The sequence below is a fragment of the Paramecium tetraurelia genome (assembly GCF_000141845.1).
Source record: "Paramecium tetraurelia macronuclear, complete genome".
NCBI lineage: Eukaryota > Ciliophora > Oligohymenophorea > Peniculida > Parameciidae > Paramecium > Paramecium tetraurelia.
The window spans coordinates 157,125-180,722 of NC_006058.1; the positions used below are offsets into that span (position 1 = coordinate 157,125).

At 27.7% G+C, this 23,598-nt stretch overlaps 10 protein-coding genes across 10 annotated transcripts; 3 read left to right on the forward strand and 7 right to left on the reverse strand. All coding sequences in view use genetic code 6, as the record gives it.

The window, feature by feature from the left end:
• Positions 1-10: 10 nt before the first annotated feature.
• PTMB.69c (hypothetical protein) lies at positions 11-1,742 on the reverse strand. The annotated part of the gene is made up of 3 exons (XM_001346857.1): positions 11-1,012; positions 1,036-1,325; positions 1,349-1,742. The coding sequence occupies 3 exons, from the start codon at positions 1,740-1,742 to the stop codon at positions 11-13; spliced, it is 1,686 nt and encodes a 561-aa protein (XP_001346893.1).
• A 154-nt stretch (positions 1,743-1,896) lies between these two features.
• On the reverse strand, positions 1,897-3,409 carry PTMB.70c (Debranching enzyme). The annotated part of the gene is made up of 5 exons (XM_001346858.1): positions 1,897-2,323; positions 2,350-2,571; positions 2,598-2,793; positions 2,820-3,085; positions 3,111-3,409. 5 exons carry the CDS (start codon positions 3,407-3,409, stop codon positions 1,897-1,899), a joined length of 1,410 nt encoding a protein of 469 aa, XP_001346894.1.
• A 795-nt stretch (positions 3,410-4,204) lies between these two features.
• Positions 4,205-9,739, reverse strand: PTMB.71c (hypothetical protein). Its single annotated transcript, XM_001346859.1, has 1 exon — positions 4,205-9,739. One exon carries the CDS (start codon positions 9,737-9,739, stop codon positions 4,205-4,207), a length of 5,535 nt encoding a protein of 1,844 aa, XP_001346895.1.
• A 329-nt stretch (positions 9,740-10,068) lies between these two features.
• On the forward strand, positions 10,069-12,020 carry PTMB.72 (Lipase). The annotated part of the gene is made up of 3 exons (XM_001346860.1): positions 10,069-11,257; positions 11,287-11,661; positions 11,686-12,020. 3 exons carry the CDS (start codon positions 10,069-10,071, stop codon positions 12,018-12,020), a joined length of 1,899 nt encoding a protein of 632 aa, XP_001346896.1.
• A 35-nt stretch (positions 12,021-12,055) lies between these two features.
• PTMB.73 (hypothetical protein) lies at positions 12,056-12,729 on the forward strand. The annotated part of the gene is made up of 2 exons (XM_001346861.1): positions 12,056-12,588; positions 12,615-12,729. 2 exons carry the CDS (start codon positions 12,056-12,058, stop codon positions 12,727-12,729), a joined length of 648 nt encoding a protein of 215 aa, XP_001346897.1.
• Positions 12,730-12,876: 147 nt separating this feature from the next.
• Positions 12,877-17,855, forward strand: PTMB.74 (hypothetical protein). Its single annotated transcript, XM_001346862.1, has 3 exons — positions 12,877-13,139; positions 13,162-17,555; positions 17,581-17,855. The coding sequence occupies 3 exons, from the start codon at positions 12,877-12,879 to the stop codon at positions 17,853-17,855; spliced, it is 4,932 nt and encodes a 1,643-aa protein (XP_001346898.1).
• A 482-nt stretch (positions 17,856-18,337) lies between these two features.
• PTMB.75c (Ribosomal RNA adenine dimethylase) lies at positions 18,338-19,399 on the reverse strand. The annotated part of the gene is made up of 1 exon (XM_001346863.1): positions 18,338-19,399. One exon carries the CDS (start codon positions 19,397-19,399, stop codon positions 18,338-18,340), a length of 1,062 nt encoding a protein of 353 aa, XP_001346899.1.
• A 188-nt stretch (positions 19,400-19,587) lies between these two features.
• Positions 19,588-21,037, reverse strand: PTMB.76c (hypothetical protein). Its single annotated transcript, XM_001346864.1, has 3 exons — positions 19,588-20,038; positions 20,065-20,194; positions 20,218-21,037. 3 exons carry the CDS (start codon positions 21,035-21,037, stop codon positions 19,588-19,590), a joined length of 1,401 nt encoding a protein of 466 aa, XP_001346900.1.
• Positions 21,038-21,109: 72 nt separating this feature from the next.
• Positions 21,110-22,023, reverse strand: PTMB.77c (Meiotic recombination protein REC14). Its single annotated transcript, XM_001346865.1, has 2 exons — positions 21,110-21,851; positions 21,878-22,023. 2 exons carry the CDS (start codon positions 22,021-22,023, stop codon positions 21,110-21,112), a joined length of 888 nt encoding a protein of 295 aa, XP_001346901.1.
• A 50-nt stretch (positions 22,024-22,073) lies between these two features.
• On the reverse strand, positions 22,074-23,438 carry PTMB.78c (hypothetical protein). The annotated part of the gene is made up of 3 exons (XM_001346866.1): positions 22,074-23,002; positions 23,032-23,262; positions 23,291-23,438. 3 exons carry the CDS (start codon positions 23,436-23,438, stop codon positions 22,074-22,076), a joined length of 1,308 nt encoding a protein of 435 aa, XP_001346902.1.
• Between the last annotated feature and the right edge of the window lie 160 nt (positions 23,439-23,598).

Below are 23,598 nucleotides of genomic sequence, written 5' to 3' on the forward strand. Positions count from 1 at the left end.
TTTAGAGATCTCATTGTCTTCTCATTTATTGATTTTATAAGAAGACTTTCATCTATTTCAAAAACTTTTCGTCAATACAATTCATTTCAAAAGATGAATTAGAAGATATTGATTAATTTTTTAGAAATTCTTAATTTTACATTTTCTCCTATTTAATCTTATCAAATATCTTCTTCCATTCCTTTTTATCCGCATTTTCCATATACACAGTTGAATGAATTTTCATATCTGTCAATTTTTGTCTGAGTGGTTCAAAATCTGAATATTCAGCTTGCATTTCAGAATATCCAAAACTTATTAGGCTAGTTCTTCTTGAGGCCTATCGAACAAATTATCTATTAAATTTAATTTAGCTATTTTCTAATTGAATTTTTTATTGAGAATCTTGTTTCTATTCTTGAATCTAATGTTATTCCTCCTCTTCCTCTGCTTGAGTACCATTATCAGAATATCTGTGAATGAAAAACAATTAGCTCATCAATCCTTAAGGTATTAAACACATTTTCAAATTGTTTGATTATAACAAAGCATTCTCTAAACTATGTCTTTCATCTTCCTTTTATAACTCCTCTTATGAATTTTGCATAATCATGACTTATTTTTAAATGCTTAGATTTTCGTTAATTTATAGGCTCAACAATTATTTTTATAGTTTCGACTATAACAAATAAGCGATTTCCTTGTGACTCCTATCCATAACATTCAAGCATTTGGGGCAGAATTATGTTAAGGCCCCAATTTGCAAGATTATTTTATCAATAGAGATGATGGATTCATCTTAGACCTATTCAAGAATGGATTTGATTATCCAACTTTCCTCTTGAAAGAGATCTTAGACGATTGAGATTAGCAATGTGATTTCTGAATGAGAAGATGTGATGTCAATGTAATTGTTCCATTATTTAAATAGATCGTGAATATCCCCTTACTTCAGTAGTTTCTCAAAATCCAAACATAATGATTTATTTTAATCAATCAATGGAAATCGAACATTAATTGAATGGTTTTAAGTCTAAGATAGGGATATGATTTTACATTTTAAAATACTATTTTTAATGATGCCACTAACATATTTGATTTAGTATGCTCTAATTATTTGGTTTTCCTTTAAATTTCATAATTTTGTTAAAGTTTTTGAAATTTGTTTAAATCACTTCTGATAAGTTACATATTTTTCTTATATTTATTCCTTCTATTGATCTCATTGACTAAGAATTTTATTAGGTTTTCGTCAGTTTTTTCTTCGATAATTCTTTATTAAGAATTACGTAAAATTGACATTTGGAGGGTTTCCGAGATGTCATTGGTGTAATTATCAAAATATTCTATAAAATAGTATATTGTATACTTTCTTTATTGTAGGTTAGACAATTTAGATAGGACGTGAGCAAAACTGGGTTACTTTGATCTGGATAGAATTTGTGGTAGAGAATGAATAAATATTCTAACTAGAGAATGAGCTCCATGAGTTCCTTGGTTTCATTTTCATCGAATCCAGGAGCGTTCCTACTGAAGGTCTAATAGATAGCGTTGGTTGATTCATGTTTTTTGACATATAAGAAGCTCTTTGCCCTTCTAAATTTAGAAATTTTATCTATCGTTTTTCCTTCTTATGACTTTTAGAAATTGTATATCGTTTTATTCAAGTTGTACGCAAAATCATCGAAATCAATAGAGTTCAATTTGTACTGTGAATGGGATCTGGATGCCTTGAATTCTATGAAATCAGCCTGTGCCATCATATCAAATTTATTAATATTGAAAAAATATTCAAATATTACACAATCCTTTAATCTCTATTAATACGCAATAAAATTTTATATGAAAGAATTCCCATTCATATTGAGTTTGATTCACTATATTTAGGTATTTTAAAATTATGTTTATTATTTATTTTCATTATAAAAATGGAAAATCTTATGCACTCAAATTACCATCCTTTTTTTATTAGTTCTATGATTGCTCCAACTGGTTTAGAATTTCTTATTTAACTTTCTTTTTATTCTATTGACTTTCTATTCTATTGATTACTTAAAACTAACTGGACTATTCTTGTTTTCGTGGTTATTGAGGATCATAAAATAGAAATCCATTTAATTCTAAACCTGTTTCACCGATCAATTTCAAATAATCACTCATCTGGTTATTCATAATTACTTTATTGGGGAAGGTTAACCTATTTGTGTGATCATTTTTATGATGAGGAGTAGCTGTTATTTAGAAATTATTTGGTATTTTAATTCGTTGATTTTTATATTTATTTAATACTTCTTATTTTGCTTATAACATTTACTAGTACTTTTCCCACCTTATTAATTTTAATCTAACCATATATTTATAGATAAATACTCTTTTTATGCATAATTGCATTCAAATAATTTAGGCATTTTATCCCATATCAATTATAAATTGTAAGTAGTTTTCATGATTGCCAGCCATTCAGGGTCATAATATAATTCAACTGGTTCATTATTGGAAGCAAATTCATTATACACATCTAGCCCTTCTTTTGTATATGTAAAGAATGATAGAAATTCTCTTCCTGGTAGACATTTATCCAGAGCTAAAAATCTATTAAACTCAATAGATTTTAATACTTTGTTTATTTTTTTGATTGATGATTTACTTGAGCCTCAAATTTTACATGCATGTGACCAGCAAACCAAAAGTTAGGCTAAAGCTTATTTAATAAATGGAGATGCGAAATGCTACCAAATTTTCCTTCAACAATATCTGCTTCAAAATGTTTTTTTCTACGAATCAAATCATTGGTATTCCCATGTTTTTCAATATCTAGTTAGAATGAAATCTAAATTTACTTAATGGCCAATCATGAGATAAAAACATAGTTACATCTCCTTCATACATACATAATTTATATAAATCAAATTATTTGATGTGATATACCGAATGTAATTAGTCTTATTCGAATGGGAAATTTTCTAATTTAGAAATATAAAAATCTGAATTGTTAAATATCCCTGAGTTTCCTCCTAATTTAAATGTAGTTTTCCCTTTTTTCACTTCGATTACATTTGAACTCCCCAAGTAATAGATATTTGGACAAACCCAGCCTCCAAAATGCCTAATAAAATTAATTGTTTTTGTACATTTCTCTCAAATAATTAGATGCCTCATGATTTCCTCCAATAAATATTGTTAAACAAGGAGCTATTCTTTCACCTGTATAGTATTTGTGAAATGAACCCATTTATAAATATTTCTTAGGACATGCCATGTTATACATATCATTTTTATTTCTCATAGTTTGAACATCTCCACAAACGAGTAATAAATCAATTTTAATTTATTTTTTTTTCTCGAACTCTACAACTTCAGCAAATATCTCATCAAAATTGCCATGAAAGCAACCTTCAACTGCTATATTAATTCCTTCAACTTAATACATAATAATCAATAAATAATATTTATAAATGCTAATATAAGGATATCAACAAATTTTAGTCTAGTTCTAATCAGAATTAGTAAATCTTACCTCACTACTTACAGATTATTAAGTTATTTTATTTTCAATTAGAATTCTTCAATCTAGTTCAAGACAATCAATATAGATAATTATGTTTTATGTATAATAATCACTAATTGAAAATTTGTAAAATTAATAATATTTTTTCAAATAAATATTCATTCATTTACACGTTTGGAGCAGTCCATGTAAAACTACAATTTTGGATCATTCTTTTTAATCTTATATACTCTATTTGTAAATCCTCTAGGAGTAGGAGTTATTGAGAAATCTTACCAAAATTGGTCCTTTTATGATTATTACTTAAATTTTAACTATCTTAAATGATAATTAAGATTGAATTAAAGATTTGGAACATGCTAAGTGGGTGAATTTAATCTTTGAATGGATGATTAATTGCTTTTCGGTAGTTTTTCTATGAATTCCAAATTTTAACTTAATTCACTTGGAACAAACCTCTTTTCTCTTCTACTTTTTTGAGAACTCTAGAGAGTGCGCTTCGATCGATTGGTTGATAGCTGACAGGATGTTTATGTTTGACTTAGAGAATTTAGGGCAAATTGAAAATTCTAGACTTTCTTAATTGGAGTATACTTTTAAGATCTATTATATTAATGTCTAAGTAGATGACAATCCAAAAGGGATTTAGCAGTGTTTAGAATACTCACCTTTTGGCCATTAACTGAAAATTCATAATTCATTAATTTATATAAATAATCATTAATTAATTTTCTGCAATTCTATGTAACATTAAGAAAATCTTTTCAAAGCTAAATAGTATAATTTTGCTTTGATTAGATATGTAAAATTATGGACATACTATGTTAATTGAGCATAAGTGAACTCTTTCTATTCAAAATAGTCTTATCTCATTTCGTATTTATTGATAATAACCTTTCTTGTAGTTTAGAATAATTAGTATTGATAAATAGAATGATTTTTCTTGTTCCGAATGACTTGAGTACATACAAAGCCATCTCCTGATTTTTGCTTAGTTTCCTTGGATAATTAATCATCACATTCAGAGATGATGTGCTATTAGATTTCTGGTAATTGATTAATCTAAATTTGTGACAATCGAGCTAGATTAAGGTAGTTTTATGTTTTAATTTTTTGAGTCAGATAGTGACACATTTCGATTATGTCACTAAGATTAATTTTGCTATTCATATAATTAGATTATGATTTATAGAGACCGTCTGTAACTAACTAATTCATTATTTCTCTAAGGTTTATCCTTAAATCTTTGTATTGATAATTTGCCAAACAATAGTACCTCAAATAAATATTGTAACTGGATGATGCTGAATAAAGAATAGGTTTTGCAGGATCAAACAAATCAATTCCCTTTTACTTCTATTTCTTCTCTAAGAAATACTCAATATATCCTCTACTTCCATTGTCACTCCGAAATTATTTCGTACACAGATACTCTAAGATTGAGATCTCATTTAGATTACACTTAATTACAAAGGGAGTCTTACCAAAATTTAAGTTCTGAGTCATATATATTTCTTATTCTAATATGAGATCCCTATACAAATTTCTGCACTCCGATTATACTTTGTAGTTATACCTGATATTTTCATCCGTTTACTTTTTTTCTAAGTACTCTTTTCCTATAATTCTATATTTCTTGTTTGATTCATTGTCAAATAGTTCTACTAATCTATCAAATAAACTGATGTAACTTTTGAGTTACCTCTTTTCTTTACGAACTGATAATTAAAATACTTGCTATTACATCAATTTCCAAAACATTATCTCTAATAAGTAGCGTTTGTCATTCTTTCTATCACCACTATTTAATTATCTCGTAAAATCAATGATCTACAATACTTTTTAGCACATATCCTCATTCTTTCCAATGGCTTAATTGATAACTTTTGTTTTGATATTAATTTAAGAAGTCTGTGCAACAAATCCTTGTCTTCTTTTGATTTTTCCAGTCCTGAAACTAAGCTAAGATACATCAATAGATTGTCTCATAATATGCAATTTTGTCATCACTTAACTATTTAATTTGGAGCTTCTCCTATATTTAAGTGATCCTCTTTGTATTTCATCAACTTGACTAGTTATATCATTGAAAGTAGTAAACTCAGTAACATTCAATAATTAGAATATCATACCTAAACTAAAATCCATTTCTTAAATTTAAATTAAATTAATATTGGTCATCAATCTTTTTTTGCTTTTTGGAAAATAATAGATGATTTAAACAAGATCCAATACTGTATGAGCTTGTATTGTAATTATTACGAATTCGACCTTAATCAATTTGTAATTCTTAAATTGAAGAAACATGCATTCATTTAAAAGTGTTATTTGATTGTTTTGTTTCACCACATAAAACTTCTCTATGTAATGAGCTATTACTCTGAAGATCTTGTATCTTTAACTTAAAAACTATTTAGCCAGACTATAATCATACGAATGAACTCTCTAATATTCATTAAGGATGCATTTTTATGATCTTTTAGCAATCCAAAAGGAGGCTAGTTTTATATCTTGGTATGATTTAATTATTTACATGACTGAAAAAGGGGTTTTATATAGAAACTTTTTATCAAATTTTAAATTCACAACAAACTCTTAACACCATTAATAAATTAAATTGGGTGAGAAATAGTTATAAATTTCAAATCTCTGTTCAATGTCAAATTTATTGAATATTAGAATATATTTCTTTAACTTTGAGTCAAATTCATGAATCTGGAGACTGATAAACAAGTTCTCACCATCAAACTTATAAATTTATTCATATTTTGTAGAGTAATATGATTCTTGCCTACCTAAATAGAAAACCTTAACATTCGCATAACATTTTGCTTTATTAATGGTTTCAAAAGTAAAAGTGAAATCCAAACGATTTAGATAATTAACTAATTCTTTTGAATCCGATAGTAGATACGCCTTAATCTTACTGTAATTCGGGAGGGATGCTCTAATGGTACAATTGAATTTCTCCATTCTGATTCTTAAAAAGCAGTTTTCCTTCAATAGAATAATAAACAATCTTCTATATAGAGATAACTTCTGGTATTGCTTTTATTAGGTGTACTTACAACTATTAAGGAAAATACGCGCATTATTTGAATCCAATATCAAAGGTTATCTCAACGTAGTTATATTGATCATCCTTACTCTTTATTATGACATAATTACAATGATAAATTTATCTCTCAGCCGAACAACTACCAGATTGGGATGTTGGAATGTATCAAACCTTTTGACACCTTACGACCAAAAGATTTGTTTTTAGTCATAATTGTATTCCTAGGCTACTTCCAATTACTTAGAAGTATATTCTGGTTTGAGTTCAATCTAATCAATCTGTTAAAATTATTAATCGAAAATTGAGTGATATTCAAATTTAGATTAAGTTTCTCGAGTTTCCTTCATTTTCCTTAAGTCTTTCTCCTCATGAGGATATATGCTATATTTCAAATATGTTTAAGTTGTATTATACAAACTGTGATGATCCATTTTCTCAATAAAATTTAGGTTAGATGAAAGTATGTGTTGATATTAGGCTTTTAAGGTAACTTGTCTATTTTTAAAATTTAGAGTAATCAAATGATTTAATATTAAGTTGATTATTACCGAATAATTTGCTCTTTCGAATATCAGATTCTTCAAAATTTAATTAATTTCAAAATGATCAAAAATTGAACTATCCATTATTTCCTTAACTGCAAGAGCTAATTTCTCAAAATGAAAAACACTAATGCTTAGAGGCTAAAAGATTCTTTCGTTTTTTCTTCTATATAGATTAGTCTAATAGAAATATTAATCTGTGTTTTATTTGTCTTTTTCAAATAATAATGCTTCAATTTATAATTAAAATTTAGATGTATCAAATAACCATTGTAAAGTTTAAGTATTGATTGAAAATAATTATGTTGATTCATTATGAAGTGAATACCTTGGTCTCATTCTATCCACATCTAATAGCAATTTGTCTAATACTACATTACCATTATAACATAAATGAATACTCAATTAACATGTTTTACTTACTTATCCCAATAGTGCATCATTTGATTGTACTAATATTTCATTAATATCTACGAAACAAGACTGAATGAATATCTTTTTGGTTTCTTATTGATTTATTTTTGATATCAATTGATCATTGAAAAATTCACTATTGTTATGTAAGAATCGGAATTGCAATATTTAATTCAGTGTTTCTTTATTTGTTTGAATATAAGCTACATATTCTTTTGAAAGGTTCTAAATGTCCTAAGTTAATTTTCTTTTGTTTTCTAATAATTTTTACTCCAAAACTAAAATGTCAATAAGTATTAATCTAATCATAGGTAAATTAATGATGTATTATTTAATCAAATCTGAGTCAATTGTCTCAGATAACTATGGTAATAAATCATATGTAGTTCCTATCTTCTTTTTTATTTTTACTATTTGATTGTTTTGCAGATAAGTGATAATTTTTTAGGTTTCAACAATCGATTAGATGTCAAGTTCAGTGAGTTTTCTTCTTGACTTAAGAGAGAGTCCTTAAATAAAAGAGGTCTTATACACTTTTGCTGATGGGAGATGGTCCTTATTCAATAAAGCCAACTGTCCCTTCTATCTTAAATATATGAGCATGTAATCCTTCACTGTAGGCCAAACAGTGTTACAATTCTTATTAACTTCAAAGTCAGGCATAGTGACAAGTGGAATATCTAAACGAAAATGATATTACTGACGACCTTCTCCTTTGAAGAATAGAGCAATACAACTCTTATCATAAGTTACATCATAATAAGACACTGACCAAACTACAATGTTTCTATAAAAAACAGAAATGTATCTGAAACTAGGATAATATAAAGTTTAAATATATTTGACCCAATCATCGCAAGTTTTTGATGGAATTTTTAAGCCTGGATGTCTACAAAAATTTTTAAATTTATTTTAAGCCTTCCAAAGCATTCCAAAAACTCCAAGATTTTCCTTCTTTGCCTCTAATTAGAGCTTCTCTTTTTCTTTCTCCTTGTCTTCCTACTCTTTCTTCTCCTATTACAGTTGAAACACTGGAACATTTTCACTCATAAATATAATATCTCCAAGTCTTCTTTTGAATGCTCTTACTTTTGTAGATTTTCTTGCCTTCTCAATAGGTTTAGAACTAGCAATAGTTCTTTTATTGACCTTAAAGACCTTCATTCTAAAACACATTTAAATAAATCTGACTCTTTTTAATACTTTCTCTGAGAAAATATCTTCAGCTCTTAATTCTCTACTAGACTTTTTTTAGAATATGATTTTTGAAGCTTTTCTTCTTTATGAAAGTCCTTCATTCAATCTTCTTTGTATTTCTCTAACTTAAGCCACCTTTATCGCATTACTTAAAACATCATCTTCATGTAATACATTTTGGATATATTTCATCGAGGGATTTGAAGTTAAAGCTAACAATCTTTCCTCAATTTTTCTATAGTTAATAAGACTCAAATAATGTTTTGCTACAAGTCGCGCCAATTTAGGAGATGTTATTTTAGAGTGAAGTCGCTAAAACATCAAAGCTGTAATGATAGTGGATATTTTAAAAATGGTATCTGTTTATTTTTCTCTTATTTTTGTGTTCTAAGACAGTTATTGGAAATCTTCTCCGACTGACTCCAGTTAATTTTTTTCTTTCGATTTTTCTATTACATTAAGGCTAACTTTTAATAATTTATATTTAGCAGCATTGGATTTTTTAGATAAAATTGATGTAAGAGAATTAATTTTAGGAGTGGATTCTCTTTATTGATTTAGCTTTTCCTTTTCTTTTTTCTCCATCTCCACTTATTGCATCAGCTGCATTTTTTTTTATTTTTCTTGTTTTCTCAATTCATCTTCTTAATTCATTTACTAGATTATTCTATATACCTTAGCAGGCTTAACCTCAGCTTTAGGCTTCTTAATAAAAGTAGAGGCTGTTCTTTATCTAGCTGTTTCAACTAATTAGGTTCTCAAAAGCAAACCCTCAATTTGAGATTGTGTGCGCACATGTTATTTTTTTAATTCATTAACATCTTAATCCCGACTACTAAAGAAATTATTTTCTTGAACAGTTTTAGGAGTGGTTTATTATGATAAAATTTTGAAAGAATTATTGTTTATGGAAACATTTGGTGTTTTAACCTATTGTGCACTATTTGGAAGAGTAGTGAATGAAATTTAAAGATTTTGTAATTTTTTCAGATAGTTAGACCTAGTCAGTTCTGCTTTCCCTTTATTGAGTTAAGACTTCATTGACCTAGAAATCTCACAGCAAATTAAGGTATTTTAATAATCAGAAATTTATTCACAAAAATTTTCACTTTTAACCCAATATCTTAAACTCCGCAATTGTAGATAAACTTATCATATTGATATTTGTAAAAACTAAAATATTGAGACTTTAAGAACCAATTTCATAAAATCAAAGTCAATTTCTATTGCACTTTTGATGAATAATACAATAAATTTAGTACTCAATTCTAATGTATTTTATTTTCTTCAAATATTAATTATTGTTCTTCATATTTCTTACTAAAATTATATCAATAAAATTTTGCAAACAATTACATTAATAAATAAATATGCAATTTATAAATAATGATAGCCTATTCAATTTTAGTTCGGAATCGAATGAAGAAATTGATGTTGTTCCTTCAGAACATCATCTCAATCTACAAACAACAGTAGTTAAAGATAAATTCTACTAGAATCTTTAAAGTTCTATTACAATGCTCAATCAGATGTTGGGATTATCCTAAAATATCCTCAATAAACAAAACACCAAAGAAGATGTATCTAAAAAGATTCTGTAATTAATTACAATTGCATCAGAAGGATTAATGCAAATCGAATAAATATATTCCTTGATAGAATTAAAAGAATTCGGAATTCATTAGAGACATTAAAATTACAATTAAGCCCAATCCTACAACTCAATAAATTAAAATACAACCAATATGGTTCTTGATTATTTAAACCATTTCATCTTGAATAAAATTTTAGAAATTCTAAATAAATTTCCTAATCAAGATAAATAGCAAAATAGAAAATTCTCTATCTATTGCTCTAAATTATAATCCTGTATAGAAATATTACCTGGTGCTACTAGTGTAATGTAGGATGACTTATTTTCTCTTAATTAGTAACATTTATTTTGGCAACAATTAAAAAACCATATAGAAATTAAATAATTAGCTGATCATGAATAAGTAAGATAATCTTATGACAAAGTGTGTGAGGGTATTCTTCTGGCAAATGCTATGATATCCAAAGGATCTGAATATGAGGGATAAATAAAACAATAATTTATGTAAGGATTGGGCTTTGTATTTTATGCTTTGAATAAATAAAAAATGAAAAGTAGAGCAAATCATTTTCTAGCAGATCCTAAAAAGGAAGAGGTTTTTAAGGCTTGGAATCTTCCTGAACAAGGTCTTGTCAAAATGCTCTTGCCAGCTGTGTTTCCTTTCATTAAATTTAACTAGAAGATTTATATTCCAAGATATTTTAGATGTATTTCATCTGAATATATTCTAAACCAATATAAAAGATCCACAATCAATAAAATTAATAATGATTGCGGCCTATTTTACCCAGAAAATAGGATTACTTTAGAAGATTTATTGACTAAAAAGGAAAGTTCAGATAGAGTACAAGTTAGAATTCTGTGTCATGAGATCTTAAAGCCAAAGAAGCAATCGTTGTTATAGCAATTTGTAGGATAAATAATAAAGAATGATACTGTTTTTGATAAAATTATTATTCACATACGTAAATTAATATATCTTAAATTTATATAGATGGAGGCGGTTTTGTAGCTATGTCTTCTAGATCACATTAAACATACACAAGAAAATGGGCCAATGCTTTGAAAGTACCCATCTTCTCAATAGATTACAGAATGGCACCAAATCATCCTTATCCTGCAGGACTGGATGACTGTTGGTAAGCCTATATGTTTATTTTAACATTCATTGAATAATATTATAACGTAGTTCCAAATAAGGTTGTATTAGTGGGGGATAGTGCAGGAGGCAATCTAGTTGCTGCATTGACTATTTAAGCCATAAAAGCAGGCGTTAGAGTACCTGATGGTGTATTGTTGGCTTATCCTGCGTTATCTTTGGACATAAAGCAATTCACTCCGAGTTTTTTAGTATCCTTGGATGATTCGTGTATAATTGTTTTTTCTATATAAGTGCTTCACCATACGGTTTTGAAGTTATGTTTAAAGTCATATATTTAAAAGGAATTCAATCCGAATTTGGATCCAATGTTATCCCCGTCTAAAGCTAATGACGATATTCTGAAGAGGTTTCCTAAGACGAGGATATAGGTTGGAACTTATGATCCTTTGCACGACGAGAGTTTTCGGTTGCTATAGAGATTGATACAATTGAATAGAGATGCTAGATTAATTGAATATTAGTCTATGCCTCATGGGTTTTTATCATTTGATGTTATTAATGGCATGAGTGAAGCCAAATAAACAGTGTTGGATGCGTAAGATATTTTATCTGATCTGCTGAAATGAATTAATTAATCTTTTAATATATATAAATCAATTTAATGAGAGCCTAAAATCATCCACTAATTCACAATCCAACTTTGCCAACACTTTAGAATTTCGAAGATCCAATTGATTAGACTAATTTATATTATTTAAATGGAGCATCTCAAGAAAGAATTGTTTATCCTTTCACATAAAGAAATAAGGATAAAACAAAAAACTAGATTAGAAACAAATATCTGGACCCTGAGAATAATAAAAAAATGGCATTTTTTGAATAGTTACAAAAACATCAATAATATTAAGCAAAGATTGATAAAACTGTCTAATACATTTCATCCTCAAAGAAAGAACCAATTTAACAATCAGTTAGTTCAAATAAGGGATTATACAAAAACACAAGTTTCAAAGGTTCTGAAAGGAATAGGAATTTAAGTCAACGAACTGATTTAACTCCTCAGTCAGTGAAGGAACAATGCATTATTGAAGAGATTGTATAAAATCAAGATCTTATTTCAAAACAAAAGGGCCTATTGGAAAAAGTTTAGGATCTTAAGAAATTAAAATTATTAAAGTAATACAAATTCAATCAGTAATTCTGAATTATGTTTATTATAGTTATTACCTACCTGGTGTTGGCAAATCCCCCTACATATTCAACGATACTCATTCGAAATGTACCAATCCAGGGTATTCCAGGAATATAGAAGGAGGAAAGTTTTTCACTAGGTGATTAGTTTACATAAAATCTTCGTCATAATTTGTGTTTTCAATTCATTTATTTACTGAGAATAAAAATTAATTGAATATACAAGATTAATTGAGTTAGATTCTTTCTTTTCAAATAAAATGTGCTAATATTTTAAAAATTAAACTATTCATGGAATCAAAATCAAATTACAACAATGCATAAACTTAGTTAGACAACGAAGGATCATTTGTTGATAAATTAACATTGGAAATGAAACAACTGATCTTCAAGATAGTCACATTGATGTTAAAGATTGAGTCTCAATCAGTGATATTTCAGCTACTGATGAGACTCATTTAATATATGTAGTTGAATGCTATCTTATTTAATCGATAAATTTGGAAAATATGGCAGGTGACAACAGTGTCACGCCCATTACATAGTTTTTTCAAGTAATAATTTTACATATATTAGTTATTTTATGATTACCCCTTATTTTGATAAAGACAGTTTCTCATATTTTGTTGTTCTCATGTACGTTTGCTTGTCACTATTCTTGATATCTCTCATGCTTATATGCGTAATCGGTTTTTATTCGAATAAACAAAATCAAAGCTTTACTTGGGCAATCGTTATTCTCAGAACACTGATCGAATTTTTTTTGTCAATCTTATTCCTCCCCTTTGTTGATGTCTTCTTGGCTATGTTAGCCTGCTATTAGGATGACTCTGGAGACTTTCAGCATTATCTATTTGATGTGCAATGTTGGGCCAATGTACATATTGTACATGGAATAGTGGCCATCTTAGCTGTAATACTCTTTAGTTCTATCACTTTACTATTCTCAATGGTGTATTATGAAGTCAACTATTTGCCATAAAATTTAAATTCAAAAAAGCAAAGCAAATGCACAACTTATTTGTTATTATATGAATTGGTAATGGTTATATGTTACACTTATATGAATGACAAGCTCTATGAGTATGTTCATATTCTAATAATGTTAATAGGCAGTTTCCTTGTGTTTTGGTGTTTTCATGTTGAAAAACCATACAACAATCACGTAATTCAGAAATCCTATTCAATGTTGGTCACATTCCATCTATGGGGTGTCTCTATGCTTTGTTTTGCTAAATATCTTGAGGGAGTTCTATTTTTTGGAGTCATATTTTCTTGGATGGGAGGACTGCCTTTATTAATAATAACCTTACTTCGTCCCCAGAACGAATAATATGAAATTCTAATGACAAACATGGCCACTTGCTAGTCTCCTTAATAAATTTATAATTTGACTAATTTTCTATTGTAACTGCAATACGAGAGTTAAAACGATCAAACCTCAGGTTTAGTCATTGACGGTTTTTTGGATCATCACAAGATCACTTGTGTAAGAGAAGATTGCCATCTAAAGTTGAAGGGGTTACCGAATTATAGAAGAAACAAAATTGGCCTAAACGACAGCAATTTATAAGAGAGAGATGTAGATCTATGTATAGTATTATATTAAACGTACTTGAATTAAACAAAAAAGTTTTAAAATAGTATCAAATTGAGATTAAGATTTGCTATTTATATGTATGAGAAAATGAAATAAAAACAGAATGCCTTGATTGAATTTCAAGCAATCGAATAATTATTTCCTAAGTTCGATGAAGAGTTCATTATTTACAGATTTAAAAAATTAATAGAAGACGAATTAAATTCTAATGAGGGATATGGCAGTTTCGATCTTGGTAACGAATTATAGTTCCAAAATAACTATAAATCATTATAAAGATATATCGAAAGATCCTCTCTGTTGCATATGGATTTCTGGTCATTGTTGCAAGAAGACTTTCCTGATCTGAGCAAATTGAATGAACTCGGATAAAAAATAAACAATTCAATTGTTTAAATAGAGGATCTATGGAAGAAAATGCAAAAATAAAGCACCAATTTAACAAAGGCCCTTCGCTTATATGGAAAATTTCAAATAGAAGTCCTCCAAGATAAAGAACAAGGAGAAGAATTACTAGAAAAATCTAGGCTCATCTAATAGTAAGTCAATTTCAATAGGAATAAAGCAACAGCATCCTTTATCAATGCAGAAGACATAGGTCTTGAGGCCTTTCCAACAATAGTGATTGCAACAACAGTTGATAAGTTCTCTTAAATCACAAATCTCAATAAGGCTTGTTGTAATGTGTTAGCTTACAATAAATCGGAAATACTGAATAAAAAGATTACATTAATCATGCCAAATATATTTGCGAAGTTCCATGATAAATACATAGAGAAGTTTATGACTCTAAACGTTTCAAGTGTTTTTAATGTCGATAGATACATCTTTGTCAAGCAGAAGCACAATTATATTATGCCTAGTTTTTTGAACATTAGAATGCTATAATCATATGATGATTCCACTATGATAGTTGGATAATTCAAATTGATCAAATAATTTAAACCAATTTGTTATATTTTGACAGATACTGAAAAGATTATTGAATCTATCTCAGCTTCCTGCTTCTCATTATTAGGCATTGATAACAAATTGATTACTCATAACAAGATCTATATCAACGATCTCTTTCCTCAATTCTAAGATTAATTTAACTCATTTTTTACTAAATAAGGAGCCCCCATCAAATTTTACAATTCTCTTTAACAAACTAAATCACCATCATAATAGTTATCATCAGAATAACAAACTGAAAAATAAAAATCAGATAGGTTCTGTCAGATTTACTAATGCAATATGGCAGAAATTAAAGATTTTGAAAAGCAACTTGTAGGCTACTCTATTAAGTTAGAACTAATTTAAAATGAAAAATCATTTGGAACCCAATAGAATATGAGTTTATTAGCAGAAAAACAATAAACTGAATAACTAGTTTACAATTAGATGTAATTTAAATTCAATCCTAAAATCATGACTTTTGTAGCAGAAGTTGGAAATGAACTCAATTCATAAAGAGTTGACCAGTCTGTGAATTGGGATTAACAAGATCAAAGTTCATAATTAACATCCAATCTTGGAATGGAGAATCAGAAACCATCAACAGAAAAAAGTGATGATTTGCAAATACTGTCACATTCTTAAAAGTTAGATGATGGTATCAAGACTCTCAGACTATTTGAAAATAAAATCTAAGATATTGATGATAGAGATGATGTCATTTCTGAAGATGAAGATTCAGGAAAATCAAGTGTTTTCCAAAAAATTGATAATGATTCAATCGAAGTAGGAGCAAATGATAATGTGAATGTCTTTAGGTCACGAACAAATCTTCTCCAACTCATTAACATTTAGAAAACTCCCAAAGTCATTACCAAACTTAATTGGACTATGAACTTAGAAATGCTATCAATTGTAACTTTATCATTTGTTGCATTCTTCTTGACAAATCAACAATACAATAAAATAAGTGAATAACTTTACCTTGTTTAATAAGTTGGAATTAGAAATGCTGAATTTTTCAATATTATGGCACCTATGCAAAACTTATAAATGCAATAAATAGGAATCTGGATATTTACATCCGAAGCTGAAAGTGCCTAATACGAGAAAGATTAGAGAAAGATGATAAATGATACTATAAATACAATCAATTAGATTAATACAATCTTAACTCTGAATAGTGAAAATGATAATGCATAGCTTAAGGAATTGTATACTGAAAATGTTGTAACTATGATGGTCAGCGATGGAGTATTTCAAAAGTACGATTTAGTATAAGCAATGCAACAATTATTGAGTAAAGCTCTCATCATTAGAGACAAGTAATTAGCCTCTATGACAACATAAGATGAAGACTACAGGTTTTTGACATATAATCTTTTTAATGATTTTGCCAATCACTTATAAAACTCAACTCAACAATATTCCCTAGATCTAGCTTAGAAAACCGCTGACAACAGATAAGAGTTATTGAGTATATTGGGTACATCCTCAGGCATTTTAGGAGTCTCTTTATTATTACTAATATTCTTTTAGATATAGATGGCCAGAGGTCTCTAAGAAATTTTGGTCTTATTTTTAGATATTCCAGACAAAACCATTAAATTCTTATATTCTAAATGTGAAAACTTCTTATCAAATATATAAATAGGAGAAGATGATGAAATGCTATCAGACTTTGATGAGCTTGAAAAAGAAGAGCGAGAAGAATTGAATAGAACTCTAAAATAAAGAAGAAAGAAGAAGAAGTATAAGAATTCTAACAAAGAATTAAGAAACCTAATTTTGATTACTCTAATTCTAACTATATTATTCCAAAGCTATTTCATCATATTTTATTTTTTAAGTAGTTAGATGCTCACAAATTTAAATCAGATGGTACCTGAGATTAATTCAACTTCTTATTGTGAAGGATTTTATAAATTTGTTGAAAGTTCCGAAAGACATGTATTTTTAAATAGAGACATACCCATGACTGGCGTTGATCCATATTTTTTAATGAAATTCCTAATAGATGCACTATATTAAATTGATTCTTATTTCCATCAAGAACACTCTCTAAATATTGACATTCTCAATAGTATTTATGTAGACGCTTTCTAAGAAATTTTTATGCTTTAACCATGTGCAATATTTGCAAATGAAATGAAAACAGTGACTGAGAAGGAATGTTAAACCTTTGCTTCAGGAGCCATTGATTAAGGAATGGCTGTAGGAATAGCAAGATTTATAGAGAGCATTAGATTTCTGTTGACTGTCTATGAATAATTTTATGGTCATCCTGAAGTGTCATTTTCAAATGCTGTCAGAGGAAATGTTGTATTCAAGAATATTACTTAAAATTAAGATAATGTTACGAACTACATATATAATTTAAATAATTTTAAATAGGCTTAAGAACTCAGAATTATGTAAAGTACATATTTAAAAGGTAAAAGTTAATGAAATTATTATAGCTACATTCCGGTATTTGTTCCTCAAATTAAAGGAAGGAATCAATTAAGATATGAATAATTCTAAAACACAACTTTTAGCTTTATTTATTATATTTGAAGCCATTTTGTTTATTTTGTACTTTGTATTCTGGTTACCTTTGACAATTAAGTTGATTCGAGATATCTAAAAAACTAGAATAATGGTTCTGATGATACCATTAAAGGTAATTCTAAAAATAAGATCAATAAAATTATACATTAAAGATGTAATTCTGGAAAAAGCAATTGAAAAATGAATTTATTATTATTTTGTAAATAATTATTGAAATTAGAAAATTTATTTATCTTCATCCATTTTTTGAAGAGAAATAATATTTTAAATAATTTATTCTCCTACATAAATTTACAACTACATACGATAGCAATTATAAATTATAAATTGCATCATCTCCTCAATTAATTTTTATTCATTAAATTAAATTTTTTGACCTACAAATGGCTAAAAATCTTAATTTTTCAATTGGAATAAAATCATAATTTGTAGTTTTAACAAAAAAATTCTAACAATAGTTTATCCCTAATATCAGGATTTCACTATTTTTTCTCAAAAACTTAATATCATTTATTGTTTAATATTGTGTAATTGATCGTTAATTTTATTATTAAATATCACTGAATCTTGTATTGAAATTATAATTTATAAATCCATTCTACTAATAACTCAACTTAAATTTATTTTATAAACAATATATAATTATAATAATCAGAAACACCATTATCATTTAAAATGAATTCCTTGAGCATTCATAGCACAAAGCAATTAAAGAAAATCATCATTATCCATCTTAACTGGCCTTTTTTGGAACATATCATTTGTTTTCAATATTTCATTTATCTTTAATCTGAATGGATTTTAAGTAGTTTATTGTTTCTCTGGCTGTTAATTGTTATCTTCATCATCTTCTGATTCAGATTCCTCACCTTTTTATTAGTTTTATTTATCTTTTTTATCCTTTTTATCCTTCTTCCCTTTTCCTTTGACATCCTCTTCTTCCATAATAGATGAAATTAATTGTTTGACATTATTGGCAGGGTCATTCACTTTAATTCCTTCTTATTCGATTACATGAAAATTATGTTCTAAAGTTTTAAGTACGGATTTGTTTTTAAAGATGGCAGATAATTGTTTATTCTTCCTATTGAAACAAATTCTCAACAAACCATCCCATTCAATATAATTAATATTAGGAATAGGATTCTTTGGTTCTATTCTTACAACTGATGATTCTACCTTAGGAGGGGGTTTAAAGTTGTTTTTACCAACTTTCATCAAGTGATCAACTCTTGATAGCATTTAAACATTTGCAGATAGCCTACAATATAATTCATTTCCAGGTTTGGCAACTAATCTGAATGCAAATTCTTATTAGAACATTAAAACTGCGCATCTCCAAAGAGGTCTTTGAGCCAACAACTTAAAAACCAAGGGAGATGATATTTAATAAGGGACATTTGCTACACATAAATCAAAAAATGGCAATTCTGCTGTTAAAAAATCACCTTAGATTAATTTGAATTTATCTGAATATTAGGAGTACTTAAATCTTTTAGTCAATTCTATAACCATTCGAGGGTCTATTTCAACGCAAATAACTTATTTTGCTCTTTGTAATAACAATTCTGTCAAATTACCTGTTCCTGGTCCTATTTCTAATACAATGTCTGTTGGTCTAATAGCAGACTTATCTACGATCATCTAGAGAATTTATTGATTTATGAGGATGTGTTAACCAAATGATTTATTAAAAACCATATTTGATTTGCTTACTGTATTTTTCATCTGAATTAAAATAAAACAAAATTAATAAATTAATCACAAAATTTAAATTGCAAATTAACCAACATATAATTGTATAAGACTTAGCATCCAATGTAACAAATAACTAAATAGCATATTAACAATCAATCAAAACATTATTTAGTATTATTCATATAAAAAATAAAATTGAAGTATTATTAAATAAAAATTCACTATAGTTTTCGTATTATCTATAAATTTGAAGACTTTTTAGAGAATATTTATTTATATGATGAATATTGTACTACAAAAATTATAAAGAATTATAATTTCAAAGAAACGTATCTTTCACATATTAAATCCGATTAAATATTCATCTGAGAGAGAACAACCCTTAAGTTAAATATCATCTTTTTCATTAGAAAAGGATCCAGGCCAATATTAATTAGCAGATTTATCTTGGCTAAGCAATCCGATTAATTTATATATCTTTGCTATAAGTTAAGAGCAAAAATAGGTTGGATCTTCATTCTAGGTCTATGGAGTGATTATTATAGATTTTTCTTAAAGTAGTTTCTAAAAGCTTAGATGGTATTATCTCCCAACATTCTCCTTAACAAATTTTTCAATTTAGAGTAAAATTCGATATTCCTTCTTAAATGAAGCTACCTGTATACAACCCTAAAAATATAAAACACAGTTCTTACATTTAATATAATTCATACCATAATTGATTGGTCATCGAATCCCAGTCAAAAATTCCTACTCCATTTTGATCAGTTGCTTCTAACACATAAATAGCACCAGACTAATATTTTAGTATCATAGCCACATGATCTAATATATATAATTAATTATACCATAATTTGATCTGGTTACTAATCTTTGCAATTTAGAACTGTAGGATTTAGTTTGAAATAGGAGAATATCTCCGGTTTAACACATTTATCGAAATTAATCATTCGTGATTAATCTTTTTTTATAATACTTCGAAAATGGGTTCAAATAGAACTTAACTACTGGATTCTATCTAACATTATCTATGAATTTCTTAATCAAAAGGAACCATTAATTGTTGTAAAGTCCTTTAAATTAAAAGATTTTATCGTCATTCATGCACTTCAATCCAAATTCATATATGTCACTGTTTACATTTTGTTTTTGATAATACTAGAAATTAAAAAGACCTAGATTGAGAACAAAACGAGCCTTTTGTTTTTACTAATTTTAATAAAAACTTAAAATTCCATCCTAAAAATGACAATATATCTATTTGAACGGTGATAACAATTTTTTTGTTTTTTTTAAAATAAATCCTTCATACTAAACAAAATTTTCATGTGTAAACAATCCAGATTGCATTATGACTGAAGTTAAGGTTGCATTATTTTCAGTTCTCTCTGATTGCAATCCTCTAATTTGATCATTTTATAAAACTGCACTTTTATCTTCCCATCCTTATAAATAAGATAGTTGAGGTTGAATCTTCGATAATTAGATTAATCTATGTTACTCTGAATACATCAATCCAGACTTTAATTAAATAATTTCAGGAATTTAGGAGCAATCCTCAATTACTTTTGGAACTCCAACATGTGTAGTTACAATTGCAAACGATTGTTACATATCTTAAGGAAGATCTTAATCAAAGATATCAGACTAAATGCTGAGATGATTCATTTTTAAATATTATAATAAATATCTAAAGTATAATTAACATTTTGGTTATAACACTTTTATTATTCTAACAATTCAATTTCTACTATAGAAGCTTAATTAACCTTGTTATGAGCACACTCCAATAAGAGATCCATCCCTATTAAACCTAACAGCCCATAATTTGTCATCCTTTTTGTCAAAGGGGTTAAATTATTCAATACATTATCCAGATGATGTATCCCATAATCTAACTTTGTAATCAGATGAACAACTGACAACTAGCTTATCATCTATTGGATTAACATCAATAGAATTAACAGAATAGTGGTGTTAAAATGTTTTAATCTCCTTCATTTTAGTTAAATCAGTAAGTTTAATATCTCCATCATCTGAGCTTGAAAAGGCTTTGAAACCATCATTACTAAATTTAACAGATCTCACCATTTTCTTATGAATTTTTTTCGAATGTAATTTTCTCTTTTCAATAGGATCTTCGACAATATGCAATGATCCACTATCTGTTCCTACAGCAATATTCGAATTATTTGCAGCCAAAGCTGATGCGAATGAATTCTCTACTGAAAACACTGGAATTTCTTCTTGATTTTGATCCAAACCAAAGATGGATAATCTGCCTCCCTCTCCTGCAGTACAAATGTAATCTTTCAACCAACAAATATTCCAATTCTCCATTTAATCACAGGCAATTTCTCTCGATTTAATACTCTTCTTTAAGTCCCAAATACGTATAACGCTATCTAATGAACTTACTGCAAGCAATTCGCCATTATTTGAGAATTTTACATCCACAATCCCTAAAAAGTGTCCTTCCAGTCTTTATGGTTCATTTTCCTTTGATACTTTATCTTTCCATAATGCCACTGTTTCATCCAATAAACCTGCAGCTGTATAGTCTTGACTTATATCTAAAGACGATATTGATTCCCCTATAGTGTAAGTAGATGCCACAGAAACTTTGGACTATTATAGAAGCCATTCCTTACCATATTTAATCAAGAATATAAAATAAATTAATAATACTATTAAATTAATACATTCATTGTTTTAATGAATTCTTCACATCCTGAATTCTTGTTGTGTATTTCTCATAAAATTAGTGATACTTATCTTGAATTTCTTTTTACTCATCTACACTCATTGTTTTGAAATCTTTAGATAAATATGGAAATGGATTATTGATGCATGGCTCTTTCCAAATTTAAAATGACAAAACTGAACTTAGAATTGCATGTTTTTCCAACATTTAATCATCCTACTCTGGTTTCTCTAATTTGGGATATTGAAATTCTGCAAAGTAACTATTTTCTATTTCCTCAATAAAATTATTTTGTTAATTTGATATTGCTATTCTCAAGGGATCATAATGCAATGCATCTACAATAACTGTGACATCTTCTCCCTTTGAATTCTTCAAATAACGATTAATATTGAATAATAGGTAATATTCTATTCCCTTTTATTTCCACAACATTGTTTAGAAGTCGAATAAATAATTCAAATTATTCTCACTAATGCTCTTACTTTGAATTTCTTAACATATGTTATTGAACATCTCCTAAACATCAGATAACGATAAGAAGATTCCACTGGCTATTCTCTAATATATTTGCGACATTCCTATTAAATGAATGCTTGACCCTTTTAATGTTGTCATATACAAGGCTTGTAATAAACTGAGTTAGACAATATCGGTTTGATTTTAATCTCTGTAAAGAATTGTGCTCGATAATAGATCTGCAAACTTTTAAGCCATTTCATCGCTCTCCTATGATAATTGATCGGACAATTTTCCATCCTTTTGTATGGCCTCCTTTAATCTTTTGAGTGTTGATTAATAATAGCCCAGTTTTTGTCCATTCAAATATTCGAAAATGATTTATTTATTCTCTGCATTTATCTAAGGGTGTTGCTATATCAAATGGATAGAATCGAATATAGCTAAGTCTAATCTTAATTCATTGGTATCTATAGGTAAAGTTGGTAATTATTCAAACAAATTCTTACATTACTAGAATTTCTTACATCAGTTATGATTGGATCCACTTTTGAATGATATAATTTATAAAGCTATCTTTTAGCATATAAATATGGTGATGGATCGATTTGTATTAAAAAATTATTCTTCTTCTAATCCTTCAGCAATAGCGAAGTTAAATCATCTACTATTGTTTCCTGAACTCCAGTCCTTGGCAACCCAATAAGGTTACAGGTTTTATTGCCAATCTCTAAAAGTTTATCAATACTTCATCATACTTAGATTAGCCTATGGAAACCCCGTGGAAGTGAATGTATTTAAATAATTCTTCACATAATATTCCTCATCAAATTTGTTGAGAATCTCAATGACAGAGGTTGAAAATCTGAAGGCAGATAATCGTCCGATCGATTTATAAATATTCATAATTAATGTATTATAATTTATATACAATAAAGTGGACAAGAAGGGTTATATTAAAATACTCTAATTTAAATCAAGTTTAATATCAATTTGAAAATCGTATTTAGACATTTATATTATCAACTTTCATTCAAATCCAAGTTTTTTCAAACAAAGCTTATGA